Source organism: Pecten maximus, chromosome 16, assembly GCF_902652985.1.
Source record: "Pecten maximus chromosome 16, xPecMax1.1, whole genome shotgun sequence".
NCBI lineage: Eukaryota > Metazoa > Mollusca > Bivalvia > Pectinida > Pectinidae > Pecten > Pecten maximus.
This window is the reverse complement of record NC_047030.1, coordinates 35,355,691-35,383,298: the sequence shown is the minus strand read 5'-3', so window position 1 is coordinate 35,383,298 and position 27,608 is coordinate 35,355,691. Positions and strand designations below refer to the sequence as shown.

Sequence of the window (27,608 nt, the reverse complement as noted above, 5' to 3'; positions counted from 1 at the left end):
ATATACCTGTACACTAATTAGATTATTGGGTAAATAAAGTCTCGCTTTTCCCCCCATCCCTCCCCTAGCTCTCACACCAGGTAAACAAAATGTCCAAATATACCTGTACACTAATTAGATTATTGGGTAAATAAAGTCTTGCTTTTCCCCCATCCCTCCCCTAGCTCTAACACCAGGTAAACAAAATGTCCAAATATACCTGTACACTAATTAGATTATTGGGTAAATAAAGTCTTGCTTTTCCCCCATCCCTCCCCTAGCTCACACACCAGGTAAACAAAATGTCCAAATATGCCTGTACACTAATTAGATTATTGGGTAAATAAAGTCTTGCTTTTCCCCCATCCCTCCCCTAGCTCACACACCAGGTAAACAAAATGTCCAAATATACCTGTACACTAATTAGATTATTGGGTAAATAAAGTCTCGCTTTCCCCCCATCCCTCCCCTAGCTCTCACACCAGGTAAACAAAATGTCCAAATATACCTGTACACTAATTAGATTATTGGGTAAATAAAGCCTCACTTTTCCCCCATCCCTCCCCTAGCTCACACACCAGGTAAACAAAATGTCCAAATATACCTGTACACTAATTAGATTATTGGGTAAATAAAGTCTCGCTTTTCCCCCATCCCTCCCCTAGCTCTAACACCAGGTAAACAAAATGTCCAAATATACCTGTACACTAATCAGATTATTGGGTAAATAAAGCCTCACTTTCCCCCATCCCTCCCCTAGCTCACACACCAGGTAAACAAAATGTCCAAATATACCTGTACACTAATTAGATTATTGGGTAAATAAAGTCTTGCTTTTCCCCCCATCCCTCCCCTAGCTCTCACACCAGGTAAACAAAATGTCCAAATATACCTGTACACTAATTAGATTATTGGGTAAATAAAGTCTTGCTTTTCCCCCATCCCTCCCCTAGCTCACACACCAGGTACACAAAATGTCCAAATATACCTGTACACTAATTAGATTATTGGGTAAATAAAGTCTCGCTTTCCCCCATCCCTCCCCTAGCTCTCACACCAAGTAAACAAAATGTCCAAATATACCTGTACACTAATTAGATTATTGGGTAAATAAAGCCTCACTTTCCCCCATCCCTCCCCTAGCTCACACACCAGGTAAACAAAATGTCCAAATATACCTGTACACTAATTAGATTATTGGGTAAATAAAGTCTCGCTTTTCCCCCATCCCTCCCCTAGCTCACACACCAGGTAAACAAAATGTCCAAATATACCTGTACACTAATTAGATTATTGGGTAAATAAAGTCTTGCTTCTCTCCCATCCCTCCCCTAGCTCTCACACCAGGTAAACAAAATGTCCAAATATACCTGTACACTAATTAGATTATTGGGTAAATAAAGTCTCACTTTCCCCCATCCCTCCCCTAGCTCTCACACCAGGTAAACAAAATGTCCAAATATACCTGTACACTAATTAGATTATTGGGTAAATAAAGTCTTGCTTTTCCCCCCATCCCTCCCCTAGCTCTCACACCAGGTAAACAAAATGTCCAAATATACCTGTACACTAATTAGATTATTGGGTAAATAAAGTCTAGCTTTTCCCCATCCCTCCCCTAGCTCACACACCAGGTAAACAAAATGTCCAAATATACCTGTACACTAATTAGATTATTGGGTAAATAAAGTCTAGCTTTTCCCCCATCCCTCCCCTAGCTCTCACACCAGGTAAACAAAATGTCCAAATATACCTGTACACTAATTAGATTATTGGGTAAATAAAGTCTTGCTTTTCCCCCATCCCTCCCCTAGCTCTCACACCAGGTAAACAAAATGTCCAAATATACCTGTACACTAATTAGATTATTGGGTAAATAAAGTCTAGCTTTTCTCCCATCCCTCCCCTAGCTCACACACCAGGTAAACAAAATGTCCAAATATACCTGTACACTAATTAGATTATTGGGTAAATAAAGTCTTGCTTTTCCCCCATCCCTCCCCTAGCTCTCACACCAGGTAAACAAAATGTCCAAATATACCTGTACACTAATTAGATTATTGGGTAAATAAAGCCTCACTTTCCCCCATCCCTCCCCTAGCTCTCACACCAGGTAAACAAAATGTCCAAATATACCTGTACACTAATTAGATTATTGGGTAAATAAAGCCTCACTTTCCCCCCATCCCTCCCCTAGCTCACACACCAGGTAAACAAAATGTCCAAATATACCTGTACACTAATTAGATTATTGGGTAAATAAAGTCTCGCTTTTCCCCCATCCCTCCCCTAGCTCTCACACCAGGTAAACAAAATGTCCAAATATACCTGTACACTAATTAGATTATTGGGTAAATAAAGTCCTCGCTTTCCCCCATCCCTCCCCTAGCTCTCACACCAGGTAAACAAAATGTCCAAATATACCTGTACACTAATTAGATTATTGGGTAAATAAAGCCTCGCTTTCCCCCCATCCCTCCCCTAGCTCTACACACCAGGTAAACAAAATGTCCAAATATACCTGTACACTAATTAGATTATTGGGTAAATAAAGCCTCACTTTCCCCCATCCCTCCCCTAGCTCTCACACCAGGTAAACAAAATGTCCAAATATACCTGTACACTAATTAGATTATTGGGTAAATAAAGCCTCACTTTCCCCCATCCCTCCCCTAGCTCTCACACCAGGTAAACAAAATGTCCAAATATACCTGTACACTAATTAGATTATTGGGTAAATAAAGCCTCACTTTCCCCCATCCCTCCCCTAGCTCTAACACCAGGTAAACAAAATGTCCAAATATACCTGTACACTAATTAGATTATTGGGTAAATAAAGCCTCACTTTCCCCCATCCCTCCCCTAGCTCTCACACCAGGTAAACAAAATGTCCAAATATACCTGTACACTAATTAGATTATTGGGTAAATAAAGCCTCACTTCCCCCCATCCCTCCCCTAGCTCTAACACCAGGTAAACAAAATGGTCAATTGTTGTACATTTAACAGCTACAAAACTAATCGATGACTAGGGCAGATCAACAATGTCGATCGGTAGCGAGTCACGATAAACAACAGGCCACAACCAATAAGTTTATGTGTCAGAGTAACAAGTACACTGTTGTTCAACAACAGCACAGTTCACTTTATAAAATTTCTGCTATAAATTTCCCAAACATTAAATAGTCTATTAAAAATTTTTATAAACCAAATCTGGAGAAGATTAGAATAGATAAAGGTGGGGTTGCTTAATTTTTTTTTTTTTTTTTTTTTTTTAAATCTTACATTCTCAAATTAAATTGGATGAAATTATTTTTTTTCAAGCTAATGATAGGCTAGGCCATAAAAATGCATCTCGGGTATACAGAGCAAAATCAGTCAAGCGTATTAAAAAAAAAGCTCAGCCAAAGAGGTTTTGATTACTTGTTCTCATGAAATACAGAAATAAACTAAAGCAGTGTTTTATAAACAATTGGACTGGGAATGAAATAGCTTTGGTCAGGCAGCCCGATTGTTTGGACATGACATTCATTCTAAATCCAACATTCAGAAACATATCAGTTTAACATTTCAATGTGAAGTTTGCAGGCACATACAGATCTTGTATAGCTCATTTGGGATTGTGACTTCTCATCGGATTTGACCTACATTTGTCCCCCCCCCCCCCCCCATCACAAGGTCACCTCATTTTTAAATTGGAAGCAAATTTCCTCCTTTCTCTGTGAATGACATCATCACCTGTTCAAGGACTTTTCAAGAAGACTTTTCAATACGGAAAGTAAATTAAAGGCCTTTTAAAGAACAATAAAAACTTAAGGACTTTACCGACTGTATAAATCAAAGATGGCCGCTATTACAAGGAAGTCTTAGTAAGCGAATTGTATCTTTCCTAAAAATATCTCACTGGCATTAACTCTCCAACCAAAAATTATCTTTACGATCTCAATTTTTTTTCTTAATGTCCTATAAATGGGTGGATTTAATGTCACCAGACGTCTCCAGAAAAACAAATTACCACAGGAAGGGATCTATTCGGCCTGTTAGTCCGTTGTTTTACAGACTATCGCAGGACCCCACTAATATTCATTCTACATGTATTAAAATATTCTGAATTAAACATGCGGCACATGATTCACACATAACTCCTAGACATGACAGTTGGCTTGCTAGTTAAGAATGTTGGTGAAATGTGTCATTAATAAATCATTGTTGCCATATTTTAAAATTAATAAGGTCATTTCAAACATTCTATTACAACCTTGAGTTTAAAAATAACTAGAAAATAAGTCAAATGACTCGGCATCAAATATTATAAATTTCGACCTTTTGTGATCACAGAGTAGCAAAACTGAAATCTATGACAGATAGGAGTTTTCTATTGGTTGTCTGACAACACTTATGAAATAGAAAATTTGTCAACTATGAAACATTTGTGTCATTTTTTATGACCGTAATAATATCTACAGCTGTCAAGAACAAAAAGCCAGTAAGTATTTTATTGTATATCAACGCCGATAAATGTCAGGCGACAGAAAACGTAGCAGGTAATATTCCGGGGATTTCTTTTCTGTTACAATAACGAATCTGTTAATTAATTAATTATGTAACACATACATTTTGTCATAGGACAGGTGAGAACACATGCATACCTGTGTCTGTAGACAACTCTGTCTCCCCATGTTAAAGTACATGTTTCTGTCTCCCCATATTAAAGTACACGATTCTGTCTCCCCATGTTAAAGTACACATTTCTGTCTCCCCATATTAAAGTACATGTTTCTGTCTCCCCATATTAAAGTACACGTTTCTGTCTCCCCATATTAAAGTACATGTTTCTGTCTCCCCATGTTAAAGTACACATTTCTGTCTCCCCATATTAAAGTACATGTTTCTGTCTCCCCATATTAAAGTACACATTTCTGTCTCCCCATGTTAAAGTACACGTTTCTGTCTCCCCATATTAAAGTACACATTTCTGTCTCCCCATATTAAAGTACACGTTTCTGTCTCCCCATATTAAAGTACATGTTTCTGTCTCCCCATATTAAAGTACATGTTTCTGTCTCCCCATGTTAAAGTACACGATTCTGTCTCCCCATATTAAAGTACACGTTTCTGTCTCCCCATTTTAAAGTACACATTTCTGTCTCCCCATATTAAAGTACACATTTATGTTTGTTGTGCCGTATTTATCCTGTAATAAGTCTTGAGGGACCAAAACCTAACTACCGTGGGGATGGGGTTGGGTGGGGGAAACGTGGTGGTGTGGTGGGGTGGGGGTAACATGGTGGTGTGGTGGGGTGGGGGGTTGTGGTGTGGGGGGTGGTGGGTGTTAGGGTGAGGGGTGGGGTGGGGTTGTGGTGTGATGGTGTGGTGGATATAACTAGATGTATATTCTAACAGAAAACCCAATGAGAAGCTTATATAGCCAAGACGGATCTTTAAAAATCGTACACATCTAACGCAGGCTTTATCTACCAGGAATTATCTATACAGTAACTTGTCATGTTTGTTTAAAAATCAATTCTGTATATGTAAATAGGTATTTGAAAGCCGCTGTAAAATCTATCCTCCACTGTATACAGTAGTTATACGACGTTGTGTATAAAATGAATGACACGATACAATTATTAAGGAATAAAAAACATATTTATGCAATTGCCTGTTTAATATGCGAAATGGTATATAATAAATTATCCTCGTTTTTCACCATCCTTAAAGCTCGAGACTTAATGTACTAGTTATGGTTCAGGTCGCCGGTCGACTGTAGTTGATAATACACGTGTATACACACACACACACACCCACACACCCACACACACGTACCTCGCCCACACATCCCAGTTCATCCCAACCTTAACCACATGGTACCCAGGAACCATTTCATTGTTTGTATAAATATTTCAACACAGCTAGGCCGGTCTGCATGACCAATCCAAGTCAGGGCTTTTTCTGAGGGCTTTTTGGCGCCGTTAATGGGCCCCATTCCCAATTGAAATTATTTTATATTTTAAGCCAAATTCCCAAAATTTGCAGTTAATTCCTAAAAAAAAATTCCCCCAACTTCGTCAATTTTCTTCCCAAAATGAGACAAAAAGGCCCCTTCCCTAACCAGTATAAAAAAGCCCTGCAAATTCAAATGCATTTTCTGGACAAAGACAATTAACGGAACATATAAAAGGACAAGACATCAAATAAAATAGATCAAATCGAAGAAATATAGAGGACAATTGGTCACGTAGGATAAAAATATCTTGTACTACACGATGGGATATTGGTCGAATTGTCGGGACACCCACGAGTGTTGGACTTGAAGATTACTAGTCAAACATGTCACGCTATGGTATTATAACATAGGTTACAAATGTTTTACATTAAATGTTGGCAAATCATTGATATTGAAGTATTAAAATCCCTAGTTGGAATTCATGTTTTTAGACAGAATTAGCACAGACTACTACAAATGTAACGTATTACAAACAACATTTTGTAAGAAATATGAAGAATGTTGGTGTAACGGATGAACTGCCGCCACAATTATCAAGTATATTAGAGAAGTATATTGACCTCAGGTCCTTTAGGATCCTGACCTCCCCTAGAACGGAGACCTCAGGTCCTTTAGGATTTATAACTGACCTCCCCTAGAATGGAGACCTCAGGTCCTTTAGGATTTATAACCAACCTCCCCTAGAACGGAGACCCCAGGCCCTTTAGGATTTATAACTGACCTCCCCTAGAACGGAGACCTCAGGTCCTTTAGGATCTATAACCGACCTCCCCTAGAACAGAGACCTCAGGTCCTTTAGGATCTATAACTGACCTCCCCTAGAGACCTCAGGCCCTTTAGGATCTATAACTGACCTCCCCTAGAACGGAGACCTCAGGTCCTTTAGGATCTATAACTGACCTCCCCTAGAACGGAGACCTCAGGTCCTTTAGGATCTATAACTGACCTCCCCTAGAACGGAGACTTCAGGTCCTTTAGGATCTATAACTGACCTCCCCTAGAACGGAGACCTCAGGCCCTTTAGGATCTATAACTGACCTCCCCTAGAACGGAGACCTCAGGTCCTTTAGGATCTATAACTGACCTCCCCTAGAACGGAGACCTCAGGTCCTTTAGGATCCTGACCTCCCCTAGAACAGAGACCCCAGGTCCTTTAGGATCTATAACTGACCTTCCCTAGAACGGAGACCTCAGGTCCTTTAGGATCTATAACTGACCTCCCCTAGAACGGAGACCTCAGGTCCTTTAGGATCTATAACTGACCTCCCCTAGAACGGAGACCTCAGGTCCTTTAGGATCTATAACTGACCTCCCCTAGAGACCTCAGGTCCTTTAGGATCTATAACTGACCTCCCCTAGAACGGAGTCCTCAGGTCCTTTAGGATCTATAACTGACCTCCCCTAGAACGGAGACATCAGGTCCTTAAGGATCTATAACTGACCTCCCCTAGAACGGAGACCTCAGGCCCTTTAGGATCTATAACTGACCTCCCCTAGAAGGGAGACCTCAGGTCCTTTAGGATCTATAACCGACCTCCCCTAGAAGGGAGACCTCAGGTCCTTTACTGTACATTGAGACAAAAGATTTTATCAAAAAAAGACTATTTTTAAATTTTCATATTTTCAAGCCAATTAGTCATCTCAGAAAGTATTCTGTTAAAAAATAACAACATTTGGTCAGGACCATCTGGGGATCATTTCAGGTATGTTTGAGCTGAATCTCACTGGTTGAACTTGAGAAGAAGTTTGAAATGGGAAAAGTTTACAGACAGTGCAGTACTGACGAAGCACGATGGCTATATGCTATCCTGAACCTATGCGTCAGATGACCTAAAAAGGTGCATCAAAATATTACAGAATGCTTCCACTGGAAAAATCGATAAAATATGAACTTTGCCGTAATAGACATTTTTTTCGTAGAATTTTATATAAATCTAAAACAGACTATAACTTCAATTAAATCTGGACCGGCTATAACTTAACCAAGTGAATCTGAAACTGACTATAACTTCAAGCAAACCTGGCAATGTCTATAACTTCAAGTAAACCTGAAACTAATTATAACTTCATCTATCCTCCCAATCTTCCAGACAAATAATCAATTATCGATACGACATTGTTAGAAGTAGAGAATGCACTTCCCATCCAAGAAGCCAATTTTAAAAAAGAATTGCCCCAATTTAAGGATATTGAAAGCTTAATTCTTCAATCCCATGTTCTCCAAGAATAAGCAATTATTTTCAATTTCCGATTTTTTTAATTTTAAGAATGCAGAAATACATCTACTCTAATAAAGACATTCCTGGATTTAAAACCCACATTTTCAATTTAATCTCCATCGAGCCATTTTAATCCTGTATAACACAGGTGATCCGTTCCATCAATAAGTTCAGACGTGATGTTTCTGACTCGTTCCAGGTGTGTGTATATTACACATATCAATAATTTGTGGCGGTGGCCACACCAGGTGGGCATGTTATTGGCAAATCACCACACGGTATAATAACTGTATCCAAGAAATGTGTTTCAATTTTCGCAGGTTTTCATCCTGGACAGTAATATATATTGACCATCAATTGGTTTGGAAGGACAAAGGCAAAATGTAAACAAACAATGTGTTGATGATACCTGATAATATCGACCACGCCCACTTATAACGATATTTATGTCTATAAACACAACAACCAACATATAATGGTAATTTTTCTATAAACATAACAACCAACTGAAAATAATAATCTATTAAAACAGAAACGTACATAATATAAAGGATTATTAGAGAAAGTCTTTTTTAAACTTGAATAACATATTACTGTATACATACCTTTCTAGTAATCGCCATTTCTAATAATCCTGTTTACATATCCAGTTATAAAATTCTCTTAGACACAAGAGGTTCTGGGTGGTTTTCTTAAAATTATCTTATTATACTTGTATTTTCCAATCCTTGATGTAATACTTTAAAATCAAATCCACCTGTATGTTTTTATATGAAATGAAATCTGTGTTAGTCATATTAACAGGTCGGAATTCAGACTGTCGGTGGCCGGTACAATTGGGGTAGGAACAGGATCTCGACCCATATATATAATGGAGATGTGAATGGTCCACCCACTCCTAATATACACTCTCATTATATATCATATCTATAGGTGTGTCTTATCAAACTACGACATTTATCTACGTCAGTCAGGACACAAACAAGGGCAGATAACTGTGTTATATACCTACGTCAGTCAGGACACAAACAAGGGCAGATAACTCTGTTATATAACTACATCAGTCAGGACACAGACAAGGGCAGATAACTGTTATATACCTACGTCAGTCAGGGGCACACACAAGGGCAGATAACAGTTATATACCTACGTCAGTCAGGACACAAACAAGAGCAGGTAACTGTGTTATATACCTATATCAGTCAGGGGCCCAAACAAGGGCAGATAACTGTGTTATATTCCTACTTCAGACAGATAGTAACCTTTATAAAGGCCCAAACAAGGGCAGATAACTGTTATATTCCTACTTTGGATAGATTGTGACCTCTTTAAGGGCCCAAACATGGGCAGATAACTGTGTTATAAACCTGTATCAGTGAAGGGCACAAACAAGGGCAGATAACTGTGTTATATTCCTTCTTCAGACATAAAGTGACCTCTATAAGGGCCTAAACAAGGGCAGATAACTGTGTTATATACCTGTATCAGTGAGGGGCACAAACAAGGGCAGATAACTGTGTTATATTCCTACTTCAGACAGATAGTGACTTCTATAAGGGCCCAAAAAAGGGCAGGAATTTGAGACCAGTAAACATGAGACTGTACTAGAACACACCCTGTTTGATCTACATAGCCAGCTACTGTTCTAAGTTGTTACACCTTTGATAGTCTACCTGTGATAACGACATTTTCACCTGTATACAGGTGATAAAATTTGTTTGAAGAAAGTTAAGTGGAGGAAGTGAATAGCACTCTGAAGAAACATTGAAAGTGACCAGACGGTCACATCAGAGATAACAGGCCTCGTTTTGACGGAAACATTTTGTGTATATAAACCCTCAAACACACTTACATATTAAACAAGGTATACACAACAGTTAGTTTGGCGTGTTTTAACCAGAAATTTATCATGTTCACAACAGACTCAATGTTGACTATACAGACCCATGGGAAACTAAAGTTTATCTTCTCAAATCTTGCTTAAAAAGTTACTTGATCCAGGAAATATTTTTCTCTTTCTTTATGTGAGAACAGTTTCAGCTGAAAAAGCAATTCTACATCAGATCTTGAGAAAACAATTTCTGTCATTGAGACCTTTCTGTACGAATGACCTGGAAATCTAGACGGTGAACTAAAGATCCTTAACATCTTACGAAAACTTTAGGTACAGTCTTTATCATCATTAGTATGTACATCAGTCAGGTCACCTGAAGTCGTGTCAATGTACTTCCTTTGAATGTATACTAAACTAAACGTACCTTTTTACAGAATACTAATAATTCATCCCACGATTTTCTGACAATTTCAGTTGTGTAATATGTCTTTATCTGTCACATAATCTATACCTACATATATCTACGTTTGTAACCTGCCTATGAGACTCAGAGATTTTTTTTTTCTGATGCACTAGAAAATAAATATACACATAAATAAATCATCAGTTACCTATATACCTACTGATGTAAGTAACATGTAGATGAGAATTTTTTTTAGCGATAGAAAATTAATATATATGTAGTTGCAGGATTTTGTGATTTTCCCAGATTTCTTTGCACTAGAAAATAAATACGGTATGTTGTATGTAGTTGCAGTGATTGTCCGAGATTTCTTTACACTAGAAAATAAATACGGTATGTTGTATGTAGTTGCAGTGATTTTCCAAGATTTCTTTGCACTAGAAAATAAATATGAAAATTTGTAACAATTCACACGGGATTCTCGAGGCGTCAGTGATGGATGAAAATCCAACGTGACTGATTGATATGATAGCTAAAAAAAACTGAATAAGGATTTTATTCAAATCATAAAAAGTATGCAGAGAAACAACACTCCTTATTAATCATTTAATTTATAACAAACGTAAAATACTGGATTGATTACTGTTTATGAATATAGCAAAATTGATTGTCATAGAAGTGACCGACAGAAAATTCACAGCTTTAAGTGAAGAATTTTTTTTTCAAAAAGTGTAATTAAAATTTGATTAGCATGTCAACATGACCTCTAATATTTACCTTGAGACTCTTGTGCAGGTTTTGCGGCGCGAGAGGCCATGACCGCCTATACACAGGGTCCCGGAGGGGTTTTAGAGACCGCCTCTTAACCTCAACAGTACTGGGAATCATGGCTATCTTCGGGGGGAAAATTTCATACGATGTATAAATCCGTAATGACGATCACACACATAGCACTTTGAAAAGCATTCACACGCAGGTATTAAAATTTCCTCCAGGTGAACATGTTCTGAATCCGCATCTCATTTCTGTTACAGCGATACAGCCAGTATATGTTATTGCTGTAGTGTCTATACACATAGGTAAAATTTACATCAAGTCCCCAAGGACGATTCAGGCCCTACTAACTGGAAATTTCCGGTACAGCACTATTGTTTTGTGTTTCCTCCTCAACATAGCTCTGTGATGTCTCCCCCCCTACACACCTTTAGTCGGCCCTGTACTGTCTGAATGTATCCATGTATATATGTATACATATATATACCCTATACTACTACATCGATCTTGTCAGTTCTACCTTTATAACACTACACAGCAGTAATGACTCGTTAGCTCACCTGAGCCAGCCGTCCTACAACCAACCACACTAAGTTTCCTGTGTCACACCGCTTTGTATAGAACAGGAAGAAATTGTTTGTCCGACCAGCACGCTTGAAAGTGCCAGCTACCCCGGGTAGTGCTACCAGCCTTTCCAGTTTGCATAATATCTGCCCTTGACACCATGAGGCAGCCGGCATTTACAGATACAAGGTCGCCTTTGATTGGCTTGGTGTCGGCAGTTTTATTATTTATCGACTATAAATTAAACTTACAGTTGAAAGTTTGTGCCTTTGAAGTGTTTCTGTTTCAAAAAACCACTGACCAGCTTCTTGTTCACTCTGTGTACAAGGTTATTGTGTGTAGACAATAATATATCTACGTATTATAACCATGGGGTCCGCGTAGTGGTGGATTTATTATAAAACAATGGTGGTACCTACATGTATTGATTATTTAATATATAATGTGGGTCCCTGGTACTTTGTAGACAATTATTCTTTGTATACATTTTCATGGCCATTAAAAGTGACCTTAAATGGGACTGGAATTAGTCCAGTTTCATTTTCGGGACGTAAAAAGTGACCTTAGATGGGACTGGTTTTGGTCCCTAAAAGTGACCTTAGAAGGGACTGGTTTTGGTCACTAAAAGTGACCTTAGAGGGGGACTAGTTTTGGTCCCTAAAAGTGACCTTAAAGGAGGACTGGTTTTGGTCACTAAAAGTGGCCTTAAAGGAGGACTGGTTTTGGTCACTAAAGTGACCTTAGAGGGGACTGGTTTTGGTCCCTAAAAGTGACCTTAGAGGGGACTGGTTTTGGTCCCTAAAAGTGACCTTAAAGGGGACCGGTTTTGGTCTCTAAAAGTGACCTTAGAGAGGGCTGGTTTTGGTCCCTAAAAGTGACCTTAGAGGGGGCTGGTTTTGGTCCCTAAAAGTGACCTTAGAGAGGGCCGGTTTTGGTCCCTAAAAGTGACCTTAGAGGGGACCGGTTTTGGTCCCTAAAAGTGACCTTAAAGGGGACCGGTTTTGGTCTCTAAAAGTGACCTTAAATGGGGACTGGTTTTGGTCCCTAAAAGTGACCTTAAAGGGGGACTGGTTTTGGTCCCTAAAAGTGACCTTAGAGGGGACTGGTTTTGGTCCCTAAAAGTGACCTTAGAGGGGGACTGGTTTTGGTCCCTAAAAGTGACCTTAGAGGGGACTGGTTTTGGTCCCTGAAAGTGACCTTAGAGAGGACCGGTTTTGGTCTCTAAAAGTGACCTTAAAGGGGGACTGGTTTTGGTCCCTGAAAGTGACCTTAGAGGGGAATGGTTTTGGTCCCTAATAAAGGTCACAGGGGTCAAATTTGTTAAAGCACAGAAACAATATTCTTCATTAACTAAAAGACAGAGAGTCAAGAAAGATGAGAATTCAATAACTTCATGATTCTAAAGTTTCATTCACAAAGCCATGACAAGGGAAGCATTTTAGAGGTTATAAGTATTGACCACCAAAATGAGGAAATCAAAATGTTGAAACCACTCATGAAATATGGTCCGAAAGTCATACCACTCTTCAGCTGTGCATCTTAATTAACTTACAAGCATTTGAATTTATTTATTCGAAAATAATTTACATTATCATTTCAATTACTTGAGATTTATAAAAACAAACATTCTCAAATTGTCACCAATTCATCAAACTTACATCAATATAGGTCAAACTGGTCTACATGTATAATTTTCTTACAACCAAAAACTTTTGTACTATGAGAACAATGTAAAGAAAATAGCATACCGAATAGAAAATGCTTTGTGAAGTCGAGTGAAACAGTAAGGGTCACACGAAGATGAAGAATGGGTAAGAAGTATTTTACCTACATATATATATATATACACAATGTATGTCCTCACACCAACTGGACCATGACATTCAGACCTGTACTTTACTGTGTAACTCCATTTCAGTATTGAATGGTGTCAAAATGTACTCCAGTGAAATTAATACAACAAAGATGTCCAAAACAATTCACTCAAAACTTCGTTTGTTAGAATATATCCTTTAGACTAGCATGTCTTTACTTAAATTGATCTGTCGGTAGCACTGGTAATAAGGCTATCCACCCATCCATTTCGACTGTACTCGAGTAAAGTTGCTACGTCATCCTGTAATAACCTGACCTCTACGTTGAGAGTTTGCGTGTTGGCTCTTGGCTTATTACAGGAACAACATCATATCAGCTTATTTTTATCTGAAATACTGTTATTACCCAGCAATAAGTTAATGACTGGTAATATGACCACCTAATCTTTACAAAATAGAACCATGTTTACTCAGCAATAAGTCCATGTCTGGTAATAAGCCCATGTCTGGTAATAAGCCCATGTCTGGTAATAAGCCCATGTCTGGTAATAAGCCCATGTCTGGTAATAAGCTCTTATCTGGTAATAAGCCCATGTCTGGTAATAAGGCCATGTCTGGTAATAAGCCCATGTCTGGTAATAAGCCCATGCCTAGTAATAAGCCCATGCCTGGTAATAAGCCCGTGCCTGGTAATAAGCCCATGCCTGGTAATAAGCCCATGTCTGGTAATAAGCCCATGTCTGGTAATAAGCCCATGTCTGGTAATAAGCCCATGTCTGGTAATAAGCCCATGCCTAGTAATAAGCCCATGCCTGGTAATAAGCCCATGTCTGGTAATAAGCCCGTGCCTGGTAATAAGCCCATGCCTGGTAATAAGCCCATGTCTGGTAATAAGCCCATGTCTGGTAATAAGTCCATGTCTGGTAATAAGCCTATGTGTGGTAATAAGCCCATGTGTGGTAATAAGCCCATGTGTGGTAATAAGCCCATGTGTGGTAATAAGCCCATGCCTGGTAATAAGTCCATGTCTGGTAATAACCCCATGTCTGGTAATAAGCCCATGTCTAGTAATAAGCCCATGTGTGGTAATAAGCCCATGTCTGGTAATAAGCCCATGTGTGGTAATAAGCCCATGTGTGGTAATAAGCCCATGTGTGGTAATAAGCCCATGCCTGGTAATAAGCCCATGCCTGGTAATAAGTCCATGTCTGGTAATAACCCCATGTCTGGTAATAAGCCCATGTCTAGTAATAAGCCCATGTGTGGTAATAAGCCCATGCCTGGTAATAAGCCCATGTCTGGTAATAAGTCCATGTCTGGTAATAACCCCATGTCTGGTAATAAGACCATGTCTGGTAATAAGCCCATGCCTGGTAATAAGTCCATGTCTGGTAATAACCCCATGTCTGGTAATAAGACCATGTCTGGTAATAAGCCCATGTCTGGTAATAAGCCCATGTGTGGTAATAAGCCCATGTGTGGTAATAAGCCCATGTGTGGTAATAAGTCCATGTGTGGTAATAAGCCCATGTGTGGTAATAAGCCCATGTGTGGTAATAAGTCCATGTGTGGTAATAACCCCATGTCTGGTAATAAGCTCTTATCTGGTAATAAGCCCATGTCTGGTAATAAGGCCATGTCTGGTAATAAGTCCATGTCTGGTAATAAGCCCATGTCTGGTAATAAGCCCATGTCTGGTAATAAGCCCATGTCTGGTAATAAGCTCATATCTGGTAATAAGCCCATGTCTGGTAATAAGGCCATGTCTGGTAATAAGCCCATGTCTGGTAATAAGCCCATGCCTGGTAATAAGCCCATGTCTGGTAATAAGCCCATGTCTGGTAATAAGCTCTTATCTGGTAATAAGCCCATATCTGGTAATAAGGCCATGTCTGGTAATAAGCCCATGTCTGGTAATAAGCCCATGTCTGGTAATAAGCCCATGCCTGGTAATAAGCCCATGTCTGGTAATAAGCCCATGTCTGGTAATAAGCCCATGTGTGGTAATAAGCCCATGTCTGGTAATAAGCCCATGTCTGGTAATAAGCCCATGTCTGGTAATAAGCTCTTATCTGGTAATAAGCCCATATCTGGTAATAAGGCCATGTCTGGTAATAAGCCCATGTCTGGTAATAAGCCCATGTCTGGTAATAAGCCCATGCCTGGTAATAAGCCCGTGCCTGGTAATAAGCCCATGTCTGGTAATAAGCCCGTGCCTGGTAATAAGCCCATGCCTGGTAATAAGCCCATGTCTGGTAATAAGCCTATGTGTGGTAATAAGCCCATGTCTGGTAATAAGCCCACCCCTATCTATAACAAAATAGAACCATATTTATCCAGCAATATGCCCATGGCACCTCCAGTTAGTCTTCGACACCGGACACAACATTTTTATACAGCATTGTGCTTTAAACTTTGGAACTTAAGCTCAGTAGAGCTTATATTTTGACTATAAACAGTTAAAGATTGAAAATATATATCAAAGAACAGAAATAATAGAGTTATCTCCCCTTTGGATTTTAATTTGATTTTTAATTTGACTAGCACAACCACAGCTTGTACAAGAGGGCTCTATATTAAATAAATTGAACAAGAAAATGACATTTTGATATTCATAAAATCAGGACTTGGATTCAATGTGATAAAATTTGGATCTGTCTAACAGCCAGGATCATGTGTACAGGACTGTAAAAATCTATGAATTATTAATGTAAAAAGGATCTAAAAGATTCTAACAGTGTGTTCGTGAAATCGACCGGTGTGATACTGGGAACAGCTGGGGCTCTGCAGTCAGGACTAAACATCTCCGATACCTAGACTTTACATTTACGTCAATCACACATCAATATAACAGTGTCGATTGTCAAAGGCGCCGACCAGTGATGGGGGTCCATCACAGAATGTTCAAATCTATATTTAGAAATTATCTTCTAGATACATTGTGACAGCTGTGTGTGATTTCTGATGAACAATTAAACCATTTATAGAAATATTGACATATCAAATGAGTATTAGGGAAAATTGATTAATGATCAAAACAAACTGACCACAATCTAGGAACTTTATCTCAAACGAAAATAAGTTTAGATTATTATTATTTTTTTTTTTTAAATCTTTGAAAAAAAAATTATATAAAGCACAGATTTAATGGCAAAGGCTTTTGCTTCTATCTAAAATGATAACATCAAGAAAGTTTTGAAGAATTCAGTTTCTTGAAAAATATCAGTTATTCAAAAGATATTGTTTAGTGAAAAAGAATAAAAAAAGACAAAAAGGAAGGAAAAATAAAATGGAAACCTTAAACATTAACCTGTGAAAAAAGAAATGAACTACATTTAAGTTAAAATAGATCTTTTAAAAAGTATTGATGAGTGAATAATCACCTTCCACATTCGTCGGATTTCCCGTCGTAATGAATAATCCGACATTTTCTATCGTATATAAATTCCACACATCGAGATTGATTCCTAGATGAATGTTTTCATGACGACTGTTCCTATATTCAGTTCTGAGTGTGGCTCACGAGAACATCTAAATGTAACAGGTGGGACTCACTGCAGGTAAAACTGTCACCAACAAAGTCACAGATCTGAGCAGAAACACAAAAGCTCTCTGGAACAATACTTTTAACGGATTTCAAATTCCCTGAACAGTTTTAATAATATTTCAGAATAAGTTCCATAACAGCTGATAAAAGTTTTGTCAGAGCTTTGGAGATGTCCTCTGTCCACACTGTGCTCCCAGGCTAGTCCGGATTAGCCAGCTTAATCTCGCAACAATACTCGGTCAATACCACATACCAACCCTCCACAAGCTATTTGTGTTTTTTCTTTTCATGGCTCTAAGTTGATCATAGTAACTCCCAGATCAAACAATGATCTAATGACATTAAACTACGCCATTACTGCGGCTTGATCTCATATACCAGAGGCGACAAATAGATTATCTCCCTTTGTCAATTTTGACATAATCAATACACTAGAGGCTTTTAAAGCATACATCCTTGTATTTTGTGTATTACAGCTATTTTCTGTATAATCTGTGAAGTTCAATCAGGATTTCACATTTAAGAGTTAACTCCAGCGTTTCACATTTATGAGTTAACTCCAGCATTTCACATTTATGAGTTATCTCCAGCGTTTCACATTTATGAGTTATCTCCAGCGTTTCACATTTATGAGTTAACTCCAGCATTTCACATTTATGAGTTATCTCCAGCGTTTCATATTTATGAGTTATCTCCAGCGTTTCACATTTATGAGTTATCTCCAGCGTTTCACATTTATGAGTTATCTCCAGCGTTTCATATTTATGAGTTATCTCCAGCGTTTCACATTTATGAGTTATCTCCAGCGTTTCACATTTATGAGTTAACTCCAGCGTTTCACATTTAAGAGTCATCTCCAGTGTTTCACATTTAAGAGTTATCTCCAGACTTTCACATTTAAGACTTATCTCCATCGTTTCACATTTAGGAGTTAATATCTCCGGTGTTTCACATTTAAAGACTTATCTCTAGCGTTTCACATTTTATAATTATCTAATTTGAAAATATTTTGTTCTTCCCAATTCCTCCCACTATGATTTAGATGTTATTGTAAAGCATTTCCATGGCTACCATAGAAGACTAAAATAACATTTTCTCATACCAGTGACCATAGGCGAGAACCTCCTCTTATTTCGTTTTCGGTCTGACCTCGTACTACCTCTCACAGATCAGAATTACCTCCCCTATATCATCTAATCGGCCTTCGATGTTTAGTGTTAACACACCAGGGATCTGATTTTATACTTCCCACCACAGATCAGAATTACCTCCCCTATATCATATAATCTGTGTGCGATATTTTCCGGGCTAGGGATCTGGTTTCATACGACCTATTACAGAACACAATTACCTCCCCTGTAGCATCGTATTTATTTTATATACGATTTGGTCTACATTATCTCCTAGTCAAGAGTTACTTCCCTTGACAGTCTACAACCAATAACACTATATATGATATAAATTGATACCAGCCCAGTAAGTGTGGCTGTCGATACACCCGTGACTGTCGATACACCTGTGACAGTCAATACACCCGTGACTGTCGATACACCTGTGACAGTCAATACACCCGTGACAGTCGATACACCTGTGACAGTCGATACACCAGTGAGAGTCGATACACCTGTGAGAGTCGATACACCTGTGAGAGTCGATACACCAGTGAGAGTCGATACACCTGTGAGAGTCGATACACCAGTGAGAGTCGATACACCAGTGAGAGTCGATACACCTGTGACAGTCGATACACCCGTGACAGTCGATACACCTGTGACTGTCGATACACCAGTGACAGTCGATACACCTGTGACAGTCGATACAAACGTGACAGTCAATACACCAGTGACAGTCGATACACCTGTGACAGTAGATACACCTGTGACTGTCGATACACCAGTGACAGTCGATACACCTGTGACAGTCGATACACCAGTGACAGTCGATACACCTGTGACAGTCGATACACCTGTGACTGTCGATACACCTGTGACTGTCGATATTCCTGTGACAGTCGATACACCCGTGACAGTCGATACACCTGTGACAGTCAATACACCAGTGAGAGTCGATACACCCGTGACAGTCAATACACCCGTGACAGTCGATATACCTGTGACAGTCGATACACCCATGACAGTCGATACACCAGTGACAGTCGATACACCTGTGACAGTCGATACACCTGTGACAGTCGATACACCCGTGACAGTCGATACACCTGTGACAGTCGATACACCTGTGACAGTCGATACACCAGTGAGAGTCGATACACCAGTGAGAGTCGATACACCCGTGACAGTCGATACACCCGTGACAGTCGATACACCAGTGACAGTCGATACACCCGTGACAGTCGATACACCTGTGACAGTCGATACACCTGACTGACAGTCGATACACCTGTGACAGTCGATACACCTGTGACAGTCGATACACCTGTGACAGTCGATACACCCGTGACTGTCGATACACCTGTGACAGTCGATACACCTGTGACAGTCGATACACCTGTGACAGTCGATACACCCGTGACAGTCGATACACCTGTAACAGTCGATACACCTGTGACAGTCGATACACCCGTGACAGTCGATACACCTGTGACAGTCGATACACCTGTGACAGTCGATACACCAGTGAGAGTCGATACACCAGTGAGAGTCGATACACCCGTGACAGTCGATACACCCGTGACAGTCGATACACCCGTGACAGTCGATACACCTGTGACAGTCGATACACCTGACTGACAGTCGATACACCTGTGACAGTCGATACACCTGTGACAGTCAATACACCTGTGACAGTCGATACACCCGTGACTGTCGATACACCTGTGACAGTCGATACACCTGTGACAGTCGATACACCTGTGACAGTCGATACACCCGTGACAGTCGATACACCCGTGACAGTCGATACACCTGTGACAGTTGATATACCTGTGAAAGTCGATACACCTGTGACTGTCGATACACCCGTGACAGTCGATATACCTGTGACAGTCGATACACCCATGACAGTCGATACACCAGTGACAGTCGATACACCTGTGACAGTCGATACACCTGTGACAGTCGATACACCCGTGACAGTCGATACACCTGTGACAGTCGATACACCTGTGACAGTCGATACACCAGTGAGAGTCGATACACCAGTGAGAGTCGATACACCCGTGACAGTCGATACACCCGTGACAGTCGATACACCCGTGACAGTCGATACACCAGTGACAGTCGATACACCCGTGACAGTCGATACACCTGTGACAGTCGATACACCTGACTGACAGTCGATACACCTGTGACAGTCGATACACCTGTGACAGTCAATACACCTGTGACAGTCGATACACCCGTGACTGTCGATACACCTGTGACAGTCGATACACCTGTGACAGTCGATACACCTGTGACAGTCGATACACCCGTGACAGTCGATACACCTGTAACAGTCGATACACCCGTGACAGTCGATACACCCGTGACAGTCGATACACCCGTGACAGTCGATACACCTGTGACAGTCGATACACCAGTGAGAGTCGATACACCAGTGAGAGTCGATACACCCGTGACAGTCGATACACCCGTGACAGTCGATACACCAGTGACAGTCGATACACCCGTGACAGTCGATACACCTGTGACAGTCGATACACCTGACTGACAGTCGATACACCTGTGACAGTCGATACACCTGTGACAGTCAATACACCTGTGACAGTCGATACACCCGTGACTGTCGATACACCTGTGACAGTCGATACACCTGTGACAGTCGATACACCTGTGACAGTCGATACACCCGTGACAGTCGATACACCCGTGACAGTCGATACACCTGTGACAGTTGATATACCTGTGAAAGTCGATACACCTGTGACTGTCGATACACCCGTGACAGTCGATACACCAGTGAGAGTCGATACACCAGTGAGAGTCGATACACCTGTGACAGTTGATACACCTGTGACAGCCTGTGACAGTCAATACACCTGTGACAGTCAATACACCCGTGACAGTCGATACACCCGTGACAGTTGATACACCTGTGACAGTCGATACACCTGTGACAGTCAATACACCTGTGACTGTTGATACACCTGTGACAGTCGATACACCTGTGACAGTCGATATACCCGTGACAGTCGATACACCCGTGACTGTCGATATACCCGTGACAGTCGATACACCTGTGACTGTCGATACACCTGTGACAGTCGATACACCTGTGACAGTCAATACACCTGTGTCAGTCAATACACCCGTGACAGTCGATACACCTGTGACAGTTCAGGTAATGGTTCTAACAGAATCAAACATTCTAACATTGTGTAAAGTTTGTGAAAATACAACTGATATACGGTCTGTAGATTGTGTCACATGTATTTCTGTTTCATGAATCTCTTGTAATGACCGACGGAGAATTTATCAACTTGACCAACTCAAACATTTTAGGACAGTGCATTCAAACGTTTGTACGACCACAATGTTTCTATGGCTACTAGCTTGATGCAATGAATGACATCAACCTATGATATCCAAACAGACTTGATATTGCAAAAATAGATTATTCCTCAATTCAAACAAAAACTAAATTTAGTAAGTCTCTTTTTCTCCTACTTGAAATCTCAACACCAAGAAAAGATTAGGTGGTGTGGAATACACAAATCTGATTCTGTTAACTTGACATAAGTAATATCACTCTTAATAGACTCTGTCCTGATGTGAAAGCACTAAATCTGATTCTGTCAACTTGACATTAGTCACATCACTCAACACTAAATCTGATTCTGTTAACTTGACATAAGTCACATCACTCATAATAGACTCTGTCCTGATATAAAAAAAGCACTAAATCTGATTCTGTTAACTTGACATAAGTAACATCACTCAGCACTAAATCTGATTCTGTCAACTTGACATAAGTAACATCACTCAGCACTAAATCTGATTCTGTTAACTTGACATAAGTAACATCACTCAGCACTAAATCTGATTCTGTCAACTTGACATAAGTAACATCACTCAGCACTAAATCTGATTCTGTTAACTTGACATAAGTAACACCACTCAGCACTAAATCTGATTCTGTGAACTTGACATAAGTAACATCACTCAACATTAATCTGATTCTGTTAACTTGACATAAGTAACATCACTCTGCACTAAATCTGATTCTGTTAACTTGACATAAGTAACATCACTCAGCACTAAATCTGATTCTGTTAACTTGACATAAGTAACACCACTCTGCACTAAATCTGATTCTGTTAACTTGACATAAGTAACATCACTCAGCACCAAATCTGATTCTGTTAACTTGACATAAGTAACACCACTCAGCACTAAATCTGATTCTGTTAACTTGACATAAGTAACACCACTCAGCACTAAATCTGATTCTGTTAACTTGACATAAGTAACACCACTCTGCACTAAATCTGATTCTGTTAACTTGACATAAGTAACATCACTCTGCACTAAATCTGATTCTCTTAACTTGACATAAGTAACACCACTCAGCACTAAATCTGATTCTGTTTACTTGACATACTCAGTAATTAAAATAACATCACTTTCAAGAGTTCGTAATCCTTGGGATATATCGTATCATGCACATTCCGTCATACATCTTTCAAATTTGTTTACAGATCAGGGGAGAGAACTCCCACAATCCACCCTCAGCTGGTGACAAGATATTCTACAGGAAATTCTTTACCTCAACAAATGCTACTGCAAATATCTTTGTATTCTCAGCTTCTTTCAAAAGCTTAAACTAATCAGGTTGTGTATGAATCAAAGCTAATCTGTTCAAATCCTTACATCAGTGTTTATATAGATTATGTCAAACCAAATTCAAGGCCTTAATTTTCAAGGCTTTTTCAATGTCTTCATTAGATATCAAAGGCCCATTTAGAGGAAAGACGAAGACAAAAAGCAATTTATAACTATCCACTTGATCAAAATACAACTTGACATGGTAGTTATACTGATCAAACATTTATTGAAACAGTAACATCTGTAGGGGAGGCGGTAAAGACAGTTGAATCCAAATGATCAGTGGCCATTGTTTCATTTATCATAATAAACCCTGAATATTTAAGGACATTTCAAGGCTGTTGACCAATTTTCAAGGCTTTTCAGCGCCCAAGGTGTAATTCAAGGCTTTTCAGCGCCCAAGGTGTAATTCAAGGCTTTTCAAGGCCCAAGGTGTAATATAAGGCTTTTCAAGGCCCAAGGTGTAATTCAAGGCTTTTCAAGGCCCATGGTGTAATTCAAGGCTTTTCAAGGCCCATGGTGTAATTCAAGGCTTTTCAGCGCCCAAGGTGTTATTCAAGGCTTTTCAAGGCCCATGGTGTAATATAAGGCTTTTCAAGGCCCATGGTGTAATATAAGGCTTTTCAAGGCCCATGGTGTAATTCAAGGCTTTTCAAGGCCCAAGGTGTAATTCAAGGTTTTCTCAAGGCCCAAGGTGTTATTCAAGGCTTTTCAAGGCCCAAGGTGTAATTCAAGGCTTTTCAAGGCCCAAGGTGTAATTCAAGGTTTTCTCAAGGCCCAAGGTGTTATTCAAGGCTTTTCAAGGCCCAAGGTGTAATTCAAGGCTTTTCAAGGCCCAAGGTGTAATTCAAGGTTTTCTCAAGGCCCAAGGTGTAATTCAAGGCTTTTCAAGGCCCATGGTGTAATATAAGGCTTTTCAAGGACCAAGGTGTAATATAAGGCTTTTCAAGGCCCAAGGTGTAATTTAAGGTTTTTCAAGGCCCAGGATGAAATTCAAGGCTTTTCAAGGCCCAAGGTGTAATTCAAGCCTTTTCAAGGCCCAAGGTGTTATTCAAGGCTTCCTCAAGGCCCAAGGTGTTATTCAAGCCTTTCTCAAGGCCGGTGCTGACCCTGTTAGATACTAAAATTTGAGAGACCAAAATTGGCATGTTCATGGCATCCGGAATCTAACTGAAACAGATGCGAGGAATAAGTTAATACGAGGAATACAAGTTGATTTGTGATGAATGAGTTAACTCCCTTACCTTTGACATGGGACTAAGAAGATTGGTGAGTTTGGATCGCTCCTTAACCTTCTTGCCCTCGCTGTAGCCAAATGTGCCCTGAGGCGAGATGGAGGCCGTCAGACCAGGGTGGATGGGCAGGTTATCGTCAATAGAGAGATTCATCACCCTGCGACCACGTAGGCTTCCCATCTGCACAGAAAGAATTAATGCTAATTAGTATAACTCATTAATACTCGCAAGATAACGAATGTGAGCCAAGTCTTTGTCAACAGAGCATCTGTCCCCTCATCAACCTGATACTATTACCCACAACTCACAGTTGATTTAACACATACAGCTGTTGCTGTATAAATATATAGAATTTTTTTTAATGAGGTTTTTAATTAGTAATTGAGGATATAGGTATAGAAGTATTTCCTTCAGATATCTAATTATTAAATAAATATATACAATAAGTTAACTTTTGTTTTGTTATGTTAAAAATTTTCCACATTTCTCGTGAACATCAGCTACATATCATTTGTAATAAACAGCTAAACAAATTAAACCAACACATTTAATTCAATAATTCAAGTGATCTATCAATTAATTTAATTTATTTAAGTAGGACATATTTTTTTTACCTTTTTGCTTACCATGAAACAACACAATATTACAATATTATCATATGAAAGATTGAAATACAACACATGGAATAAAAACATGGGTTTGTACAAAGGGAGACAACTCTTGTAGCATTACAGGAATTTCAACTCTATACACAATAAGCAAATGTCAAGCCAGTTGATACATTGCCAAGCAAATAAGTTTTTTCCACTTTAAAAGAGTAATGTCTTAGGTAAAAAAAAGTAAATAAATAAAACAAGATAAAATACAAACTTGCTGTATGATATTAATGCTATATTTCATAACTTTTTTCATTTTTTTCATTTTTTTTTTTGTGTCAAAAAAAGCGAACAAAAAAAAAATACCAAGTGTTATGATTTGTGAAGTTGAGTGAAAAAATAATATCAATATTCAATTGCAATGAATACATAGGTAATTTTGAACATTTTGTAAAATAATTGGTGACCGAGAAAACTACGATTTCTGACCAAGAAGAATGTAATTCGGTAAACTGTCCATTTACACCCCCATCCAAAAGTCTATGGATACATAATAAAACAAGCCTTCAGCGATATTTATATGCACACAACTCAAAAAACATGCAAGTACAATGTACAACATATAGTATTCTATTTATAGTATTATTTGATAGATAATACCTATCATGGCGTCTTGTACAGCGACGTGACGTAATATACCCTATGAAACACAAGTGTTCCCATGGCGATACTGCCAGCGTTTATTGACGTATCATATTTAACATCAATATTGCATGACAAGAAGCTTTTGTTACATAATAAATTTAATTTTGGGTGAGGGTTACAAGTGGGAGTCGTTTCCCTATAAATCCATCACTCGTATCATCATTACAATGGTCCTGATACAATGTTTAAGGAAAGTGGAAAATTGACAGAGCTAGCTACAAAAAAAAACCCAAACATACTGGGAATTGCTTACGGTAAACCTCCGGTTAGTTCGAACAAAATTAAATAAATATTGACGAACCTGTTCGAATTATTCGAAATTATGCTTCAGAAAATATGCGTGAGTTCGAACTATTCGAGACAATATCGGCGAAAATCTCGGCAGAGTAAAATCATTAGACACAAACACATCCATCGTAAATCTGATACGTAACAACGGCGGCCTGAACAATGGCACATTTATAAGTAAGTAAAATGATAGTTTTTCATTTAATTCAATATTAATTGATCGTTAAACGTTCTTCATTTCGCGATAATTATGATGGTTTTTGCGCGAAGCCGCTCGCGGTCGGGCAATGCGTAGCTACAGTAGGCCCCAAAACAGTACAGTACACGTTTCATTTGTGACACAAAAGTTAAACATTTGTACAGTATAATCTTTGCATGATTATATTTTTTATCTGAATGAGAAACTATCACTTTATTATTGTAATAAATGGTCTGTTAAATACATCAAAAGCAGTCTTCATAACCTGTTGCGTTTACGAAACCACTACTGTAAAATTAGGCGATATGTGTTGGTAAAATTAGGTCAGAACATCAACATGTCTGCTTTTAAATATGCCCAGTCGTATTATCTACAAAACATAGTTGATACCTGCAAAATTATCCATCACTAATTGGGACACCCGTGGATTGTTTTGACTGGATATGAATGCTCTTCACGTCACTCAGCACGATCGGGCGGTCGATCCTTTCAACTTTACCGCAAGCGACACCTCGCGTGGCCTGCTTACCTAGCGTGAGGTCGCAGGTTTTCAGGTAATACCTTGATTGGCAATACTTAAGAGATTGTCCAGTCACAATTAAATAATCATAATGCTAAGTTAACACTAGTTATATGTGAAAATACACGGACGATTTCTTACACAGCGCGAATACAAATATCGCATGTTATTTATACATTGTCGGGGCCTAAATTTTGCAATCAGCTGTCTCGTGCGTGGTGTATTTTGCAATGTAACAAAAACTGAATTAAAGCTAAAATATGTGGCAAATATTAAATCACAGACGCATTCTAATGATCACGTATACAATCTTATAACCTAAACGTGCTTGTTGATCAAATTTAAATCTTGGCATTTTTTCTGGGCCGGTCATCGGGGCCGGGTCGTCGCGAGCTTTCAATTGAGTTTGCCGATAAAAAAAACCTTACTTTACGTTCTTCATTTGACAAGTTCGAACTATCCGAAATGGTGTCAGTTATAAACAGTCAGAGTTCGAACTATTACTAGCTAAAAAATTACTGTTTTTCTAGAAAAAAATGTGTGTTCGAACTATCCGCGTGTTCGAATTAATCGGAGGTTTACCGTAAGCAATACATGTCAAATAATGCCCCCTGCTAAAAATAGTAACAGTGATTTTAACCTTGACCAAGAAATCTTAAAACTGAAACTTGTCCCCCGATAATATGGTCCTTTATCTTTTTGTTATGTTGAATCCCTCAAGGAATGAAGCTGTTAGAGCGCTGACAACCATTGGTGTTACATTCCAACAAGATGGACGGATAGGTAGGGAAAATATGGACGCATTAACAGGTTAGAAAGCAACAGAAACGTGGGCGGACACAAACCACTGTTGTATCAGTACAAACAAGAATAGCATCATAGTGAAATCAAATGAAATCCGTTAAAATGGTCTTAGGAAGAAAATTTTGGAGAATATTTTAATTGACTTAAGGGTTTATGTTACCTTACTGTAGCCCCTTTGTAAAACAGTTCTGTATTCAGAAACCCTTTTATGACTGGTTATATATATTTTAAATATTCACAAAAACACGAATTATCGATAATCGCATATAATAAATAGATATAAATATAATAATAAAAAATAAAGGGGAGTTAACTCCATCAAGACAATGTAGTAT

At 39.0% G+C, this 27,608-nt stretch overlaps 1 protein-coding gene across 8 annotated transcripts in view; it reads right to left on the bottom strand.

Annotated features, from left to right (window-relative positions):
• LOC117345301 (pleckstrin homology domain-containing family G member 5-like) overlaps positions 1–27,608 on the bottom strand; it is a 91,984-nt gene that overhangs the window by 29,684 nt on the left and 34,692 nt on the right. For 7 of the 8 annotated variants that reach the window (XM_033908358.1, XM_033908362.1, XM_033908360.1 and 4 more), the window contains one exon: positions 24,171–24,341. In XM_033908358.1, the coding sequence (XP_033764249.1) occupies positions 24,171–24,341 (171 nt within the window). Of the gene's footprint in view, positions 1–11,218; positions 11,755–24,170; positions 24,342–27,608 lie in introns of those variants that run through there. The other variant, XM_033908366.1, reaches the window with a different exon arrangement.